The following is a 19794-nucleotide window of genomic DNA, read 5'->3' on the forward strand; positions in this document are numbered from 1 at the left end:
AGTCTGAGAAAAGATCGGCAGGATGAAGAGTGAGGCACATATACGTCTTTGAATCACTGTTAAGTTTATGACACCCTAACAATTCGCAGGTTTAGCCTAATAAAATAAAGGCTGTTCTGGGTGGAGGGTGACGGCATTATTTATAAGCTGCGTTGTTACATCGGTGCGGCTGAGCGGCTAGTTACCACCCTAGGGAGATGGTGAGCGGTGAATTCACAAGGGCAGTTCCAAGTAAAGTCCAGATTTATTATTTACATCATCCAGTGAAATATAGTCAGAAGAGATCTACCATTATAAAACATAAGATGTATAATCAGCAATAAATGAGATTCATTTGGAAATATAAATAGTAATACACACCTTCCTTTTACTGATGTCAGTGGCGTTCTCAATGGAATGGATTTCGTTGTACGGCCAGTTGATGTTAGTGTTATTACCGTCCTCTTCATAAAATTTAACAGGTCTGGGTTCAGAGCTCAATTTACACCTGAAAATACAATGAGAAGATATTTAATCATCGTGGTCTTTTAAGATTACTTTATTTTTGATGTTGCTAACAAGTTGTTATCAACACGCATGGATTACGAATCATTCGTTGGTTATTTATAACTTTAAATAAAGTCAGTGGTCACCCACACCTCCCTCCAGTCGCACCACGATCATCGTTACTGGTACAGAGAGCATATTAAATTTTTTCTTGTAGCACTACGAAGGGTTTGGGAAATGGCGCCCCGGAATGTTGTGCTATGCAGAATTCTCAAACTGACAGCATGGTTCTTAAAACATCTGAACAAAGCAAATAATCTGCTGCTTGTCTGGATTAATTTGAGACTTTATTCCCGAACGCCCCAGGCTTGTAATGGGTCAATGATAGTATGATAAATCCTCACAGAGTTGCCTATGTATAATGGAAGTATAATGGAACCCCCCCCCCCACTCAGATATTTATCCTCAAGCAACTGTCAATAAACAGTTTCAGCAGTTTGACATTTAACATAAACCAGCTGCAGAAAGCTCATTACAATGTAACGTTAGCGCCTATCTACGTCAGTCGGTTCTTATTGGTTCTTAGTGTCTATCTGTATTACCGTTCCGAGACAAAGTACTTCAAGCCCTGTAAGCAAATGTTATTCCTTCGTGACGATGCACTTTTTTGGCCGCAAACGTATTTCCACAAACTCACATGAGTGTCGGTATTTCTACCCACTACCTCGCAGCGATTATTCTGTGCTGTGTGTGAATGCAGGGGTTTCTTACGGCTGAACTATCTGCATGTCTCCTTCTTACGGCCGGGGAGGAAGCGGGGCTGGGACTGTCGCTTTCGAAGGAGGGGAACAATCAAAGATTGATGAGAATGGAGGCAAACAGGAAGGCTGGGGGAATGCGTCAAGCGGCAAAGGAAGCCCCCCTCACCCTCTGGCCAGTGTAGATAAGGCCGGACCACTGGACTTACTCGCTCAAGAAGGGGAACTAGCCGATCAAATTTCTCAGCATGCAGATGACGACCCTCCATAAATCAGCTCCTACACTTCACGTCTTACCTCAGCCATTTTAAAACCACTCCTTGCATAAAGGACAGTTTATTTTTAGTTTAATCTTACCGTGCCAGAGGTCAAATATCAGCAGCGAGTGTATTGCACGTTTTGTGCAAAAGAAACACATGTAGTACTTGTTTCCTGTTAAAAAAGTGCCTACTTGTCTCTCTGAGGAACGTGCCACATTAGTCATTACTAGTGCTTTTCACTGATTGCTTTCACGAGCAGCTGTTGGCAACGACATGATTATAAGGTCTTTAGTGCTGTCGACAGTTATGCTTTGCCAGCATTGAGTGTCAATTGTATTTCAGTGATAATAAATGCACTACACAGTAAAAACCATTACGAACAATTAAAGAAACACTTCTCAGCTCCGCTACCTAATACATAATGCAGCATTCCTCTTTATTAGCTCAGAATTGCAAAACAAGTTTTTCACAGTGATTTTCACTGAGTGCAGCTAATGACTGTAATGGGTCTATTGTGCGAGCGCCCTGTGTCCGACAGTCCCCTGCTGTCGCTGACTAGCCTGTCTCTTCTGGAATGTTCATTTTGCTGAAGCTTGTCTGCTAACATGCAGACATTCACCGAAAACAACATGAGCTATTTCAGTATAATGTGCAAAGGACGCTGAAGACTTAGCCATTGTGTCCTGTTCAATAGAACCTGACACAAAGTTACTAAACAGTTACTGGTTGCATGCTCCATTTATCTTTGCTTCTGATGCTCTGTCAATCTGTCATCCTTTTTACAAAAACGGAGACACTCTCTTCCCTGGGAGGGGGTCAAGATTGGAAAGAAAAACAGGGATGTGGGTAGTCAAGCATCCTTATGGTCCTATTTCACTAACATGCATGAACCGAGCCACCCCAGAGTCATCCCCCGAGTCACCCCCCCGAGTCACCCCCGAGCCACCCCCCGAAGTCACCCCCAAGCCACCCCCCGAGCCACCCCAGAGTCACCCCCCCGAGTCACCCCCAAGCCACCCCCCGAGTCACCCCCCCGAGTCACCCCCGAGTCACCCCCCCGAGCCACCCCCCGAAGTCACCCCCAAGCCACCCCCCGAGCCACCCCAGAGTCACCCCCCCGAGTCACCCCCAAGCCACCCCCCGAGTCACCCCCCCGAGTCACCCCCGAGTCACCCCCCCGAGCCACCCCCCGAAGTCACCCCCAAGCCACCCCCCGAGCCACCCCAGAGTCACCCCCCCGAGTCACCCCCAAGCCACCCCAGAGTCACCCCCCCGAGTCACCCCCAAGCCACCCCCCGAGTCACCCCCCCGAGTTACCCCCAAGCCACTCCCCGAGTCACCCCCCCGAGTTACCCCCGAGCCACCCACCCGAGTCACCCCCAAGCCACTCCCCGAGTCACCCCCCCGAGTTACCCCTGAGCCACCCACCCGAGCCACCCCCCGAGTCACCCCCAAGCCACCCCTCGAGTCACCCTCGAGTTACCCCCAAGCCACCCCCCCGAGTCACCCCCAAGCAACCCCCCGAGTCACCCCCGAGTCACCGCTGAGTCACCCCGGAGCCACACCCCGAGTCACCCCCGAGCCACCCCCCCAAGTCACCCCCAAGCCACCCCTCGAGTCACCCTCGAGTTACCCCCAAGCCACCCCCCCGAGTCACCCCCAAGCAACCCCCCGAGTCACCCCCCGAGTCACCCCCGAGTCACCGCTGAGTCACCCCTGAGCCACCCCCCGAGTCACCGCCGAGTTACCCCCGAGCCACCCCCCCGAGTCACCCCCGAGTTACCCCCGAGCCACCCTCCCGAGTCACCCCCCGAGTCACCCCCCCGAGTGACCCCAGCGTCACCCCCCGAGCCACCCCCTGAGTCACCCCCCCGAGTCACCCCTGAGCCACCCCTCCAAGTCACCCCCGAGTCACCCCGTACATAAAACACACCCATTTCAGATAATCCATGCACAGACCACCAGCATCGCCGTGCATTTCAGAAATGCTGACTCAATCGGCTCTGTCTGCTCCTGCTTTCATACTAGTAAAAAGGGCCATGTCATCGCGGGTGCAGTGTGGGTATGACTCAGTTCTTGGTGGCAGTGGAAAAGCACCATTAGAAACATCACTGGCATACATTAACCGAGCCGTCCCGAGCCGTCTGCGGCCCGTTCCCGGGCCAGTGGAAAATCACCATTAGAAACATCAGATGTCCATAAATTAATCAACTAACAACAAACCAATGTTCTATTCAGCCTTTGTCATAGGCAGTAAGAGGTCTAAGCGGTAACCAAGTAACCTGGCAGCATGTACAAGTAAATTAAGGTGAGTAAACCCGGTTTTTTGTCTGGGAGTGGAGATCACTCCCTTCCCTGGTTCACAGACCTCCTAGTTGGCAGTTTTTCAGCTGCTTAGATAACGTGGCTAACTCCGTATTCCGGAAATCCTTCTGTGATAGGAAGATGAGATAAGAAACTGGGAAAAGCCTCTGTTTGTCCAGGATGTGATTGTGGTATCATGCACAGTCAGGAGAAGTGCTTCACATGCACACTGATTACACCGATGAGTAGAGATGGGGTGGTAACAAATGAAACACTATATGACTAGTATTTAAATATTTTATGGACCTTTGAAACATTGTTATGTCAGATTTTCTTAATTTTCAAATAACATGCATTACTCTGCGAAATGTTTAGGAGGAAAGTTTCAAACAAGCCAGTGCATAAGGTATGAAAAAGGGGCCAAGTTGCTTTGAAAGTCCTGACTGGCATCCCACTTGGTCCAGCGTGTGGAAAAACGACAATTCAGCATCGAGGCCATAAATGATCTAACTTGTTATTTTCTACTCTTTCTCCTTCCTTCTTCATTCCTTTGATGGATCATTATCCATCTCATGTTTACTTGTGCTAGTGAAAATCGCGACCCTCTTTTGGTCTGACCTTTGAAACACACAGCTATCGGGGTTTGCGGTTGTTTGACCTGTCAGCAGTGAGTTCGGTGCCCAGCTGAGGACCTGAGAGAGTGTCGGGGCGACTCACCATGTGAGGCTGGGACTGTGTTCACAGGGCTGCCACACCCAGGTGATGTGAGGGACTGGGAAGCCCTGGGCAGTGCAGGTCAGCTGCTGCTCCTTACCAAACGTGTGCTGCTGCAGGTCCACTGGCTTTAAGTTTTCTTCCAAGATCCATGGTTTTACTGGGGGGGGGGGGACAGACACAACATCAGCTGCTGGTCTTAGGCTTTCTCCTTATCTTTCTTATTCTGCCTACATAATTCCCATAAAGCCATTTGTTGGTTTGTATAGTACAGCACTGCATATGGTCTGTAGCTGTGCCCACATGAGCCACAGCGGTATAGTACAGCACTGCACATGGTCCGTAGCTGTGCCCACATGAGCTACAGTGGTATAGTACAGCACTGCACACGGTCCGTAGCTGTGCCCACATGAGCCACAGTGGTATAGTACAGCACTGCATACAGTCCGTAGCTGTGCCTACATGAGCCACAGCGGTACAGTACAGCACTGCACACGGTCCATAACTGTGCCCACATGAGCCACAGCGGTATAGTACAGCACTGCACACGGTCCGTAGCTGTGCTCACATGAGCCATGGAAGTACAGTACAGCACTGCACATGGTCCGTAGCTGTGCCCAAATGAGCCACAGCGGTACAGTACAGCACTGCACATGGTCCGTAGCTGTGCCCAAATGAGCCACAGCGGTACAGTACAGCACTGCACACGGTCTGTAGCTGTGCCCACATGAGCCACAGCGGTACAGTACAGCACTGCACACGGTCCGTAACTGTGCCCAAATAAGCCACAGCGGTATAGTACAGCACTGCACACGGTCTGTAGCTGTGCCCACATGAGCCACAGCGGTATAGTACAGCACTGCACACGGTCCGTAGCTGTGCTCACATGAGCCATGGCAGTACAGTACAGCACTGCACATGGTCCGTAGCTGTGCCCAAATGAGCCACAGCGGTACAGTACAGCACTGCACATGGTCCGTAGCTGTGCCTAAATGAGCCACAGCGGTACAGTACAGCACTGCACACGGTCTGTAGCTGTGCCCACATGAGCCACAGCGGTACAGTACAGCACTGCACACGGTCCGTAACTGTGCCCAAATAAGCCACAGCGGTATAGTACAGCACTGCACACGGTCTGTAGCTGTGCCCACATGAGCCACAGTGGTACAGTACAGCACTGCACACGGTCTGTAGCTGTGCCCACATGAGCCACAGCGTTTTTAATATCCCATTGTCTTTAATTTTTTTTTCCACAAGAAATGTACTGATGTAACATCTTTGTTCTTGGTTGAGATGTTTTAAATGGATATTCATCAAATTATCAACAAAACGTGAAAAATCCAGCGATGTCTGATTTTTTAAATAACACTGCTAGAAAATCATTGTTGTGGAAAGAGGTAGAACCAATGGTAACCATTGTACTTTGGGTCCAAATCTGGAATCAGCACTCAAGTTGCATGAATGTAATATGGTTGCAATACGCATATTGCTGTGATACTCCTTCTCTTTTTTTGGTTATTACCACTGTTCTGAAGCCATTCTGTCTTAACCAATGTGAACAAAACACAGTCGGACTGGATTTCCCTGCTCACATCTGCACACCGCCTTTCTAGACCATGCCAAGAACAACTATGCTAACCCCAGGACCCCAAATGAAGAGACAAAAGACTTTGAATTTAAGATAAGAAGCATAATCAGAGATTTGATGAAGGACACATGGCACAGCACTCCCTCTTTGAGGCTTGCTGCGTCAGCTTAACGTCACTGTGTCATTATAGCACGTCAGCTGACTCCTCGGACTGCAGCACTGACCTCTGACCTCGAAGGTATAGCTAAGGTTTTGATATACGCCTCTTTCTTTGTTTCCCACGAGGATGGTGTAGACTCCTGCATCCTTCTGCTTAGCATCACTGATGACGAGATTGTACTCTAACTGCTTGTAGCAAGTTGAGTTTTCCCTTATCTGCACTCCATCTTTATACCTTGAGGGAGAAAAGGATTGTGGTTATAAGGGCAGGTCATCATAATGTACTATGCAGTGGTCATTCTGAGCACTACGCTGATGTTCCTCCAGTTAAGATGGGGTTCCGTTCCAATGAACCCATCGTAAGCTGAAAATATCAAAAGTCGAATATAAACGATATGATAAGATTAAGCACAGGAAAAAATGCCATAAGATACGTTGTTAAACACTATGTGAGGTGTTTGCGGTCATAATCGCTACAGAGATTGGAAGCGTGGCTGGGTGGATGCTGCCGTCGCCTGGCGTCAGTAGAAAGTATAGTACGGCAGATGGCTAGGTGGGGAAGAAATTATAAAATTCATGACTGAATGTCGCTCTTACACCATCATGAAGTCAAAATATCCTAAGTCGAGCATCTGTGAATATGCAGCATAAGGAGCATAATGTCTTACCACGTCACAATGTTCGGTTGAGGCACTGCAGACACCTTGGGTCCAAACTTGACATGTTTTTTGCCTTCAAGGACTGAGACAACCTTGTCCTCTTTATAGAACAAGTTGATGAAAGGATGCTCTGTGGTGAAGAAGGAACGGACATTTTTAAATTGGAAAGGAATATCTTGGAAAGATAAATAATACAATGACACAGTAGCTTATATGTCAACATATAAACATATATTGAAGAATGTACTTATCAAGCGGAGCTCTTACCATAGACCATCACTTTAGCGGTTGCGGCCTTCTGGCTCAAGATCTCGGCTGTACAGCGGTACAGGCCTTTGTCCTCAATCGTCACGTTGTGCAAGGTCAGCGTGCTGCTCATGCTAAAAGTCAATGCTTGGGGGTCTGCATGCTTATAGATATTTTTCAGTCGATTCCACTGAAAACACAAATCCACAGTTAGTTCCGTTTACCTTTTGGTAATGCTAGATTTGCATCTAGGTCTGCTAGAATATGGTGAAAATTGCATTTCAGTTTCGTTGTTCAAGTGACAATGACAATAAAGATTTATCTTATGTAAAAGTGGATGACAAGAACCAACGGTTTTAGAGTTAGTGGGTGATGAACATTTTTTTTGGTTTTTGTGTAGGTTTCAGGGTGTTTTAAATGTAAGACAGTAGTGTTAGACATACAGCCTTTCCTGGGTAGTCCCATGTGAAGCTGATTCTCCCATTGAAGGTCGTCTCCCCTGAGCATTTGAGGGACAGAGTGTCTCCAACCACCAGCCTAACACGATTTTTGTTGATCTTGACATTATCCAGTTTGGAAGCTGGACAAATTAAAAAACAACAACATACAGGAGAACTAAAGTTTTTTTTCTGCACAGCCATAAGCACTACTTCGGTTTGAAGGTGACCCAGTAATTATCTCTTTCTGTTCTGTGGTCTTAGGTATAATAGCTTTGGGTAACACTTCACTTAAAGTACTCATGTATAATGCATTATAGATACCTTCATAATGCATTATAATGCATTCATTAAGTATTATAAACACAACTATATATATATATTAAGGTATAACACATTATAGCCATGCTTATTATGCATTATGAATGCTCTATGAAGCTAATAGATGTGTTTATAATACTTGATATTTATAATGCATTATACATGAGTGCTTTAGATAAAGTGCTACCTAACTTTGTATTCAAAAGACTTTCTACAAGAACTATCTGGGCCAGTGTTTCCCAGCCTGGTCCTTGGGGACACACAGTGTGGCCGGGAGCTGGGAGGGAGCAGAAACAGGGATTGTCTGTAGGTCCACGAAGTCCAGGTTGGGAAACACTGATCTAGGCAGATATACCTGGCCAAGCATATGTCTCATTCATTTCATGTCATGTTATCGGCTCCCTGAAACTTCACAACAATTCCATGGTAGGAGTGACGAGAGAGAGCAGCTTACACATTCCCTTAATGATGTAGCTGGCCTCGTGGAGAACATGATGTCGCCCAGTGGTGGTTCTGCATACGAGCAGATCGTAGTGGGAGCTGGGGGGGTAATGGATCTTGAATCCCACTTGCGGATCCCACAACTCGTATTTTATCACAGACGACATGTGTGGTTTCTGAATGAATCTCTAAATGATTAAAGTACAAAGGCATGTCAGAGGTTTTGGCTTTGCAACTATCACCCGTTCTGTTCTAAATTACATTTATATCTTTTTATGTTTTGTTGGCAGTAGAGAATGATTGATTATATAAAAATGATTCTCAGTATGGCTACTAGAAAATTCATTCTGGATTGTACGCTGAACATGAACACGTCATCTCCTCACAGGCGTCCGTCAGTTCTACTTTCCCACACAGTGCTTATGTTCTCTGACCTTGATGGCACGAGACTGAGCTCAGATCAGCCCACAGAGCTGGTTCCTTACCCCCTCCAGTGTGACCATGTAGTCAGGAGAGGTGGTCCTGCAGGGAATCACCAGCTCTTGTGCCCTGTCAAATATCATCAGGACACTGGGGGTGTCCTGGGGTTCCTCCACAAAAGGGTTGGCGTCATCTGCATATAGAGTGGTGCATTATGGGAAAACAGTTATGCCTAAGTGTCTACCAAGCTGTGATTCTGAGAAAAATTAAATATCAGCACTTGTGATGGTGAGTATGTCACTCTGTTTCTGACCAATTCTAGATCTCAGTTACCCTTTTCACATCCAAACATCACAGGAAACCAAAAATCTGGCTTTTTATCGAGCAAAATACTCAGGCTCCCTAAAAGGAACCGCAAACATTCTGTTACCGTGTCAGTTTTAAAGCGAATGACCCCAGGTGTCATATAATTGTGTAATTTGTCAAGTATTGACTTATTCAGAACTGACAGAATTTCTCCCAGAGAGGAAATACAAATCTGCCCACTGAATTTAAATCAGTTCTCAAGGCAGACAATCCCCCCATCCCACCCCCGGCCTCAAGCAGCGTTAAACAGGGAAGGCAATCTAAGCCAGGGCAATCAAACGGGCCGAGCTTGCAACAACACTGTGGCTACTGGTCCAGTGGGCAGCCGTGTCACACTGTGGGAATGTATTAGGAAAATAAACATCTCGCCCCTTGCTTGACGCTGCCATCCCAGCGCGAAATACGAACACTTCGTGGGGGAGCTGCGGGACCCCCCCAATGCAAAAATAAACAATGAACAATCAGACATTGAACAGTAAAAGAGGTTTTAGAAGTAGCCGGCATAGACTAAACATGCGACTAGCAGGACATCAGAAGCATCGAGTAGACGTCTGGTGCTACAATGAAACAGATTGTGCTCTACAACCAATGCATCCCCTGAGACTGAACTAAAACATAGTTCGACAATGCAAAACGGGACATTTTGTTGGAAATGAATTCATACTTGCTCAGAAATATGCATGCTTATATATTTTTTTATGATGGGGAGTAGGAATGGCTGTTCTTGGGATATTGTCCACAAATTGGCAAAATTTGCAACACGACCAACAAAAGCACAACAGATAAAAAATGTTCTTCCATTCCACATACTGGGTCTATCCACCCTGCCCACCTATGCAAAATGATAGCAGTAATTTCAGAAGAAAGGAGGAGATGAAGTGAAAAGCTTAGAGGTACGTAGCGTTATATAGAATTATTTAGTGTTATATGGTGTTATATTACATTATACATATATAAGTTTTAAAGCGAATGACCCCAGGTGTCATATAATTGTATAATTTGCCAAGTATTGACTTTTTGCACTTATGATGTTGCTCTGTCTTTGTACTGCTCTGTGTTGCACCGTGGTCCTGGAGGAACGTTATCTCATTTCTCTATATACTGTGTGTATGGTTGAAATGACAAGAAAACCTACTTGACTTGACTTATATAATGTTATATGACATTATTTACTGTTACATAGCATCATTTAGTGTTATATAGCATTATTTTGTGTTATATAGTGTTATATAGTGTTATATAGTGTTATACTTCCCTTTATAACAGCAAGACAGAAACTTTGCTGTTGGCTCTTAAATAATTCTTAGGAAACTTATTGATGTCTTAAATAAATACAACTGTGAACTCTGAAGATCTTGTAAAAACCTTATTTAAGTAAGTTTGTGATTAACAAAAGGTGACAACACATAACCTTACTTAATCACAAAACAGAACCAGTAGATTAACCACTGAACTTACACTGGTTTATATGTGGACAGGAAAGAGCTTCTCGTCCCACATAAGTCATCATTAAAAGTCATCCTAGGTCTCACCTTTGACAAAGATGTAGGTGGAGACATGGCTGTCGTCATTGTGGGTGGAGCCGCAGGAGTACAGCCCGGTGTCATTGTGCCTGCTGTTATGCACGATTAGCTGGCTGCAGTGACTGTATCCCCCCTTCTTGCATCCTGTCTTGTTCACCAGAACTCCGTCGGACCCCACGTGCCGTCCAGGAAGCATCCACTGAAGTGTGGATGACCCTCTGCCGAAGGAACATGGAGACAAGGCTCTCTTCCAGCCCCAAACCGGTACTCGCCACATCAGCTCCCACCCACACAGCACAAGCAGCCTCCTACAAGGCTGCCTATAGTAAACAGAAGATTGCAGGCATCAGTGCTGGGTCCAGAGCGGAATCAACGAGCGTCTGAAACGAGTGAGATGGCAAGATCCTAGGAACCACGTGGCAGCCGTGGAACGACTGGCTTCCACTGGAGAGGGACATCATTAATGTGAGGGCGCTCGGTGCCTGTTCGTCAGTGCTGCACATCCTTAAGAGATCTTCTTGTTTTTCCTTTTCACACAATCTGGAATTGCTGGTTAATTTAATCATAGGTCCTCCCTTCATCAAACATCAAGCCAAAATGAGCTGGCCAGTGCGAACCTCCTAACCCATCAGCCACCTATGATTCATCATGAAAATGGCTACAGGCTTCGAGTGACATAACACACCCGGAAGAGCTTCACTGACAACTCTGTAGGCAACTGGGAGACAACAGATGTGGCTATTTGGTACTGACTGTAACCACGCAAAGCAATTTCAGACATGGAAAGCTGGATCAGGCTCACTTTGCTTTGGCCAGTAAGCCATTGCAGACAGAATCTCTGATAAATGCAGTTATGTGACAAACACTCAAACATTACAGGTTGATCACTGCATTTTGTCCAAAATGTCTTTGGATTCCTGCTTGCATGCTCTGCACATATATTTCCTTTTTTGAGTTTTTTTCCCTCGTTAGACCCATGTTGTCCTCTCTGGGGGCCTCTTAATTGTTGTTTCAACATTGCTCTTGTCAACTCTCATCTGACAGATTTAAGTTTCACATGGGAATGTGGTTTTGAGATGATGTGCTCAAATAGCAATCATTTCAAAGCCACTACCAAGTGACTGATTAATGGAGACTCGGGGGACCTCCGCATGTTTCGCATACCGAGAGCCCTGGTTTCGGGGCAGGACAAGTCAGCCGCCCTGGAGTCGAAGGACCCAGCCTCTGATTTTGCACGGCCTTCTAAGGAAGCAGCCAAGTCCAAACGGTCCACAAGGGTTCGCATTCCAGACAAGGCTGAGGACTGATGCAAGTTTTCGTCTCACGTGCATTATCCCACAGATGCAGCGAGGGCTGTCCCTCCGATAAGAGGGTCTGACAGCCCTTTCAGTCACGAACGTTCCATATCGGCTGCCGGCTTTCTCTTCCTTAGGGGTCAGCCCCAGTCAGAGACCAGAGTAATCACAGCCAATGGCCACAGGCAGCTTCCGTGTCTCCATTCTTAACTAAAAGCATTTTCATTTGTGAAATTCCAACTGAGTATCAATGTGACCAGCTGTGAGACTGGCAGGAATATTTGCTCCCCCTACACATCACAGGTATGGGTGCCTTTCCTTTCGGAAAATGGACGAATATTCAATTGCACTTTGCGAGGATGTATGAGAGTAACCGTGCAAAACCGAGTTTGCATGTGTGTTTTTCGGTTTGTAGGACGGCTAACCTGACATGCTCTAGTGACGGCCCACCGATGAAGACCAGCGAAACCAAGATCTGCTTACCGGCAGATGAGAGTGAATGAGCTCCCAGCACGAATGCTGTCCTCTGGATGCACCTGCAGAGTTGGCTTCTTCACTGCCTCTGTCTGCCCTGCAGAAATATGTAACGCGGTTACAGAAAACTTTTTTTTTGCATAAATTGGATTTTAGCATCTCCAAGCTGTTCATTGGCAGAAGCACAGAATGATAGGGACTCAGGTGAAAGCAATTACCTCTGGGCTTAATTGCTGAAGGTCACTGGGCAGCAGTGCTCAGGAATGGATATACAAAATGTGCAATAGTATTAATTGTCTGGAATATCATATAATACTGAAATGCAAAGTATACCCGTATACCTTTAAAGAGAATGAAACTTTGTGATGTGTTGATGTAAACAACTTACTCGTGTTTCACCATTCTGTTTTATACTGACTAGCTAATAGTGAGAATTTAGAATATTAGATTTTTTTGAGAATCAGGTAAAAGCCCCCAAATGTTTTTGCTGGATTTATGGTCCCGACTGCTACACATATAAACACATAATGGCAGATATTTCCACACGAACTCATGCTGTTGCTGCCACTGACACGGTTCACACTGTGCCACAGCGCCACCCTGCAGGCTGAGCGCACACTCCTCATGCCTCCTGTGCCTCCCCAATCCCAATTGAAGATAAATTCCCAAAACTCATTTAGTCCATTATTTCCTAAATTTCTTTAGGGACTAATAAAAAAAACTAAGTAAGTATGTATGTATGTATGTATGTATGTATGTATGTATGTATCTATCTATCTATCTATCTATCTATCTATCTATCTATCTATCTATCTATCTATCTATCTATCTATCTATCTATCTATCTATCTATCTATCTATCTATCTCTGACCATAAACGATCACTTCGCCAACATCCTACATTCTGCTCATAGTAGTTGTCTTTGCCGCAGAAGGAAGAAGTCCTGAACTTGGTTAGTGTTACAGCCGCTTAGGCCGGAGCCGAGCCCCCTGAGCACCCAGGGCACTGTCACGCGGCGGCGCTCCGCGTTTAGCTTCCACAGCTGTCCCCTAACCTTCACCTCCACAGGCTGACTTCTGGCAGGTAAACGCAAAAAACAGACACTCCTCATCCAAGCCAGCAGAAAACAGAGACTGCAGACACTGTACCTAGATCTAAGGGGAGCTGACTCCCGTAATTCCCGTTTTCTTTTGCAGCCATCATAAGGCTCAGTGAAATGGATCAAAGACAAGAGGTCACCCCCAGCACCCTCACAGGCTACTTTTAATCTTTATTAAATTTATTAAACTGCCATTAAATCTGGCCCAGTCGCAACCTGTCGAGCTCCTTCATGAGCTGTGGGCTCTCCTATTAAACAGAAAGCTTGAGAACGTCCGACTTGCCGCTGACCCTCAGAAAGATCCTGCCTGGCCTTCTGTTAGGAGGCTGTGGACAGGAGAGGCGGGCGCCTCAGTGATATGTAAGGTATGCCACCAAGCTCACGAGCCAGTAATGAAAGTTCACTTTCTAATCCACCTAAAACTGCTAATCCTCCCACTGTCCGTGAGACATTGCGACCCAAAGGCACCGCATACCTCACAGGGCTGCAGGGCTCGTCTTTCTCTCATTAGAGGCCCAGTTCTTCTAGCATAAATTTGGAAATTTGGTTAAAAAAAAACAACAAGTCTCGTCTAGAAGAACAAAAGGACCCTTTATGGAAAACACTGTCATAGTAAAGCCGTATATGGACAGCTTGGTGTTTTTGTTTGAACTTTGATGCTTGGGCACAGATTTCTGGGAAAACAGACAGAATGCAAAAGCAGCTAAAGAAAAAGCTGTCTGGCTATTTTAATTCAAAATAATTCTCGGTCACACTGATTTTTGCACCAATAGCGTAAACGCACACAGTCTTTCTTTTCAAAAAAAAATCTGTGCTTATAAACCACCCTGTGGCTGGGAAGACACTAGGTGGTCTGTCATTGTCAGTGGCTGTCCCCAAATTCCAGCTAGATTCTTAGCCCATCAAAAACAGACATCCGCGTTTACGATGTAATTTAAATTAGTAGCCTATTACACACAAAGTGTCCCCATGAAAGGAAGACAGCAGCTGTGAGATCACAAAGAGCTCTGCGGGCCTGTCAAAAGCTAAGACGCACCAAGCAGGTTGACACGGACGTCACTGTGCAATAAAACCTTGGTCAGCACAAAGCGCGATAAGCTGCCACACTGACTCGTTTAATACAATATCCACCCCACTGCCCTGTTAGAGGCAGACAGTACCATTCCTCTTCCAGGAGCTCGCAGTAACACAATCTTACACCCTGAGTCATCGCGAGTCACACATTAGCACTTGTGGTCATTATTTTATATGAGCCAGACCATCGTCCTCTTTACCCACAGCCTTCCCCCCCCCAGCCATCAGAAGAGTTAACAATGAAAGAAAAGAAAGACAACAAGCTGTTAGAGTAAGTCACCGATGACTCCCTGATTATTCACGTAAGGTACATTCCGTTCCCAAAGTTCAGCATCAGCTGGACACTGAGCACCGATGTTGTTCACTGGACACTGAGCACGGTATCGATTCTCGGTATCGACTCTATAGCCTGCGCTCTGAGCACTGAGGCTCGCATGCTGCCAATGCGCGCACCTAAGCCTGAGGGCAGTTGCACACAGGGGATCTCCGGTCGGATACTACGCCCCGTGTCCTTCTCCTGGCCATTTTTCCTTGACCTCGAAGGAGAACGTCATGAGGTGAAGCAATGGCCTGAAGGAAAAGTCAAAAGGACCCAGGAAAAACAACAGCGGTGCCACGAGAAATCCGAATGCCTTCAGACTCTGCTACACAATTATGCAAGGTTTACTTTCGCTACATTCCATACTATTGACAACACTACTGCCTACTGGTGGAATGATATGAAATGTCCAATTAGACCAGTGGTCAGCAAAATACAATTAATTCCGGACCGCGTGATCGATCCCCCTCCCCTCAGCCCCCGGCACGGCGAATTTTATCGATGAGGGACACCCCCTCACCCCACCCTCGTTCAGCATTTTTTTATCGAATGTAGAGGACCTTGGCTTTTTGTCGCTGATGGAATGTGGCCCTCAGGGAAAAATAGTTGGGGCCTCCTGATTTAGACTAACTGCATGTCTCTGGGGTGCAGAAGGGAAATCCCTACTACCTTCGCCATTCACTCGCTGCATTTGAGGGAAATGTGAAAATCTTGCAAAGTGTGTTTTTATGAAACAGGGTTCACCTGGGTTCAGCCAGCTAGCCTGTAGCCTCTAGGAGTGAGGAGAGGAAATGGAATGAGAAAGGTCAAGATGTAGAGAGCCAGACAAGGCGAGGTAGGCGTAGCGCTGGCCTTGGCAGGGGACTTCGTCAACTAATCCCACCACCTACCAATCCAGAAAAATAACCTTACAAACTGCCAAACTGGGAGTAAAATTACGAAGGGTGAACTTAGTGCTGACGTACAGCTTCAGTATTCATTTCTGCTTAAAACTGTCTGGAAAAGTCTGATGAAATGGAGCCCACGGGGGAATGGACATACAACTCTGACAGTCAGCTGGAACGCCCTCTTCTTATACTATTACCCAGCATGCAGTGCTCTCTACTGAAAGATTCTTGGCACAGAAAACGAATAAAACATCAGCAGTGGCAAACACAGGTGAGAGTCCTGTGATGTCAGTGACAGGTTCCCTTAGAGGGTAAATGCAGGAGAGTCTCACATCACTATGCACTATGACTGGGGTTATCACTGTGCACCAGATTACGTTCCTCCCTGCCTGGCCTGTTATCGTGTGACTGATTACTGCCCCCTGCCGTCTTTTCCCCCCTCCCTCTCAGTCCCTCTTGCCCTTTCTGCATCTGAACAAACACCACTCCTATCCCACCTCGCCATGCGCCCCCAAAAGGTGTAGATGTGCACGTCGCTCTGCCCAGCGTGCGGCAGGATGTCCAAGTAGATGTCACCTGTCCTCTGCTTGTGATGATCTCAAACACTGTGCTTGCATGTTTGAGGTACACAGAACAGATGGCTAGTTTCCTTAAGTGCTCAGAACTTGGGCCAAAGAAAAGATTTAACCAAGCCTACAAAAACGTGCTGTCCGGTCTGAGCCATTATGGAATGTTTTGGATACATTTCTGCAGGCACGGTTGCTTTTATAACCATGCTGTCCAGATTCTAGGCAGAAATATTTGTCAGAGTATAATTCCTTGTATTTCAATTCAGCTCCTTAATATTTAATCGAAGTAACTCAGGTGACAGAGTTCACTCCGAGTTACATTGGCAAGTTCTCCTATAGGACTTACCCAGGTCCACAACTGAATGTTTAGCAAACACCTTGCCTTTTGCCAGATTCCCAGAATAAAATCAGTTGTTGCTGTTTACATAATAATTTATAAAAGAACAATATTTCGCTGACATTAAAAAATATACATTTGCCAATAAATATTAATAAATATTATAGAGCCAATTATAATACCTAGGTGCAGCAAATCACTAGTGATATTGCAGTTCTTGCATATATTTCTTCCCAAAATGTAAATGGCCTTCAATACCCCTTGTGTAATTATGGATCCATAAAAGAATAATTTAGTAAATATAATCCTGAGTAAAATTATGTTAGCATAAAATAAGTGTAAAAAATGGGTAAGTAAATGGAGCCTGCTTAATGAACAATATGCATTTGTACTTTTTAGTTGAGTATTATCCATAACGGTAATGGGGTCAGGTTTTTTCGTCTTTCAACTAATATAAAACCAAGTGGATTAATATTTAAAATGGATGATTACATTTTGTTTCGCTTTGTCTCTGAATCTCTCTGATAGTTGTTAGTCTTAAAAGTCTTAACCCGGATTGTTTCACATCCAAAAGCTGCCGCATAAAAAAACACCGGATGAGCTCTACACAATTGGCTTATTTTACTTCCACCATTGTCTTAAGACGTCGAGTTTGGAGACAAGGCTGATTAGGATTATTAGGTTCGCAGGGCAGGAATTTCTCCTCAGGTAGCGTCTCCCGCTTCCGTGACCTTCGCCGGCCAGAACAATCCCAGGGAGCCTCCTGTCCTGCCGCCCGTTTCCTTCTTGTTTCTTTCCCACGCAGGAGCACCACATGCTCCAGAGGAGGAAATCAACTTGGAAAGGCCACAGACAAAGCACGAAAGCTAAAATAGAAACGGACAGTCTTGTGCTTCCTTTGTTAAGAATGTATATCAGCTACTGTTTATTTGGACAGAGGAATATCCGCGTTTGTGCTGCGCATCAGCTAGGTGCGATCTTAAGGGGGTGCGCTTGAGCACATGCCATATTTTTCTGATTTTCACTTTTAAATCTGTATTTAAAATACATAAATCAGCACGATTGCTGATTTTTCACGTAATGAAGAATGTCCTTCATTATCAGATCGTTTCCGGACTGTTTGCCGTACAGTAATGGGGAACTAAACATGAATTATGCGAAAGTTACGGAACTTTACGTCCCACTGTTGTTCCGTTGTTTATGTCTTGACGGACGGTTTTAATGATCCAGATCGACCGACCTACAAGTCAGGACCAGGACCAGCACCAGCTGTCAGTGCTACAATTACATAAGAGGTTAAAGCGCATTTTGTCACTCTGTTTGAATGGACGCACAGTCTCTCTTGCGGACGCAACAGGGACTACAGGGAGTGGAAGGGATGCCAGCATAGGGGCCCCACCTGTAGGGGCAGCTCATAGGCTACATGTCACCAAAGCCCACAAGTACATCTCCTCGTGGATATCAACTGCTTCGATGAAATCCATGACGCATTTTACGCTGAATTAAATAATGTTCTCAAACCAAACAGTATATTACTGAGTATGCAACACAATTAATCATTAAACCACGCAACTCGAAAGGGTTATGTACCGAATTGTTTCTGCTTAGAAACTGTAATATAGCACATTTAATTTTTTTTTTAAAAAAAGGGAATTAGCTGCATGTCCCCTATGTGGACATCTGCATTTCATGTCATTTCATAATATGCTACGAAAAATATTAATGCCATTCTATTAATGTAAGAATCGACTCACCTTCTGCGCAGAAAACAAGAGCAAAAAACACTGCGCTGAAGGCGCTCTCCATCACGGCGTGATTCCTCAAAGAGTCCTCTTATGATTCAGTCAGTCGGCCACCAGTACGTAGGTTTTACTTAGAGTTATATACCCGCTGGTGAGATGCACAAGATATCCAAAATACTGTCGCTGTAAAACCCAGTTTATTGCCAGGTCTGTTATAAATGTCCCGAATGAAGTTCAAAGTCTTGTCTGACCAAGTTCTTTGGTGTCAGCGACTCCACGTCTGATACATTTTTAAATACGACAGATAAAATAACGTTCCCTAAAGCAGGTGCGAAGTTGTCAGTAATTCCTCCTAACGAGCCGCTTTGAAAAGTATCGCAGAACTTGAAAAGGATGTGAGACCATAAAAACTGTGAAAAATATAAAGGGTTACCACTATTTTACTGTAATTAAGTATTAATTTGTCTGACAGTGCCTTTCATTTTATCTCATTTGCAGGTTTGAGGTCTTTCTTTGGCCAAGCGTTCCTTTATAGTGAAACAGAGGAAGGAGCAACGTCACTGGAGATGGAAAGCGAGCGTGTGACTGGCCGCCCCCCTCCCGTCTTGCTGCGAAGGACTCCCCCCCCCCCAACGACGCCGAATGTCCCAAGAAAGAAGAGGAGACAGATATTCCATTAGCGAAAGATTATTTTACGGTATTTGTGTCAAGAAAAAAAATAAAGCTTAATAAAGCTTTTTCTTTTTTTTTAGTAAAATATTCTACTAAATCAGAATTTTTTTATTCTATTTGTTTTTCGTTGATCTTTATTTTTGAAAGTTTCAATAATATAAATAACAATATACATTCATTCGGATAAGATACAAATAAGCGTTATATTATATTACATTTACAGCGCATTCAGAAAACTTTCACACTTCACTTCTTTCATTATATTACATTTACAACGCATTCAGAAAGATTTCACACTTCTTCACTTTTTTCAGATTTTGCAGCGCTGTGGTTTTATGCTAAACTCATTTAATTTGTTTTTTTTCCTCATAAATCTACACTCAGGACTTCATAATAATAAAGCAAACATGGTATTTTAAAAATTCTTGCAAAATAAAAAGTAATATTACATTGATGTAAGTATTCGGACCCATGGCTCAGAACTTAGCTGAAGCGATTACAGCTTTGAGCTTTCTTGGGAATGATGTGACAAGATTTCTGTGTCTAAATTTGGGGATTTTCTGCCATACCTTCTCTGGAGATCCAGCTTCGTCAGGTTGGATGGTGCCTGGTGGACAGCTAGCGTTACGTCTCTCTGGAGATG

The 19794-nt window shown here is 45.1% G+C and overlaps 1 protein-coding gene across 1 annotated transcript in view; it reads right to left on the reverse strand.

The window, feature by feature from the left end:
• LOC125712914 (vascular endothelial growth factor receptor kdr-like) overlaps positions 1 to 19020 on the reverse strand; it is a 44262-nt gene extending 25242 nt beyond the window's left edge. The window contains exons 1-11 of the mRNA XM_048983490.1: positions 18492 to 19020; positions 12461 to 12548; positions 10692 to 10900; positions 8859 to 8986; positions 8387 to 8561; positions 7618 to 7754; positions 7196 to 7364; positions 6938 to 7058; positions 6335 to 6504; positions 4526 to 4682; positions 361 to 487 (exon numbers count right to left, since the gene is read on the reverse strand). Coding sequence (XP_048839447.1) covers positions 361 to 487; positions 4526 to 4682; positions 6335 to 6504; positions 6938 to 7058; positions 7196 to 7364; positions 7618 to 7754; positions 8387 to 8561; positions 8859 to 8986; positions 10692 to 10900; positions 12461 to 12548; positions 18492 to 18543 — 1533 coding nt within the window. The 5' untranslated portion in view covers positions 18544 to 19020. The remainder of the gene's footprint in view (positions 1 to 360; positions 488 to 4525; positions 4683 to 6334; positions 6505 to 6937; positions 7059 to 7195; positions 7365 to 7617; positions 7755 to 8386; positions 8562 to 8858; positions 8987 to 10691; positions 10901 to 12460; positions 12549 to 18491) is intronic.
• Between the last annotated feature and the right edge of the window lie 774 nt (positions 19021 to 19794).

This window comes from Brienomyrus brachyistius, chromosome 18 (genome assembly GCF_023856365.1).
Source record: "Brienomyrus brachyistius isolate T26 chromosome 18, BBRACH_0.4, whole genome shotgun sequence".
Lineage (NCBI taxonomy): Eukaryota > Metazoa > Chordata > Actinopteri > Osteoglossiformes > Mormyridae > Brienomyrus > Brienomyrus brachyistius.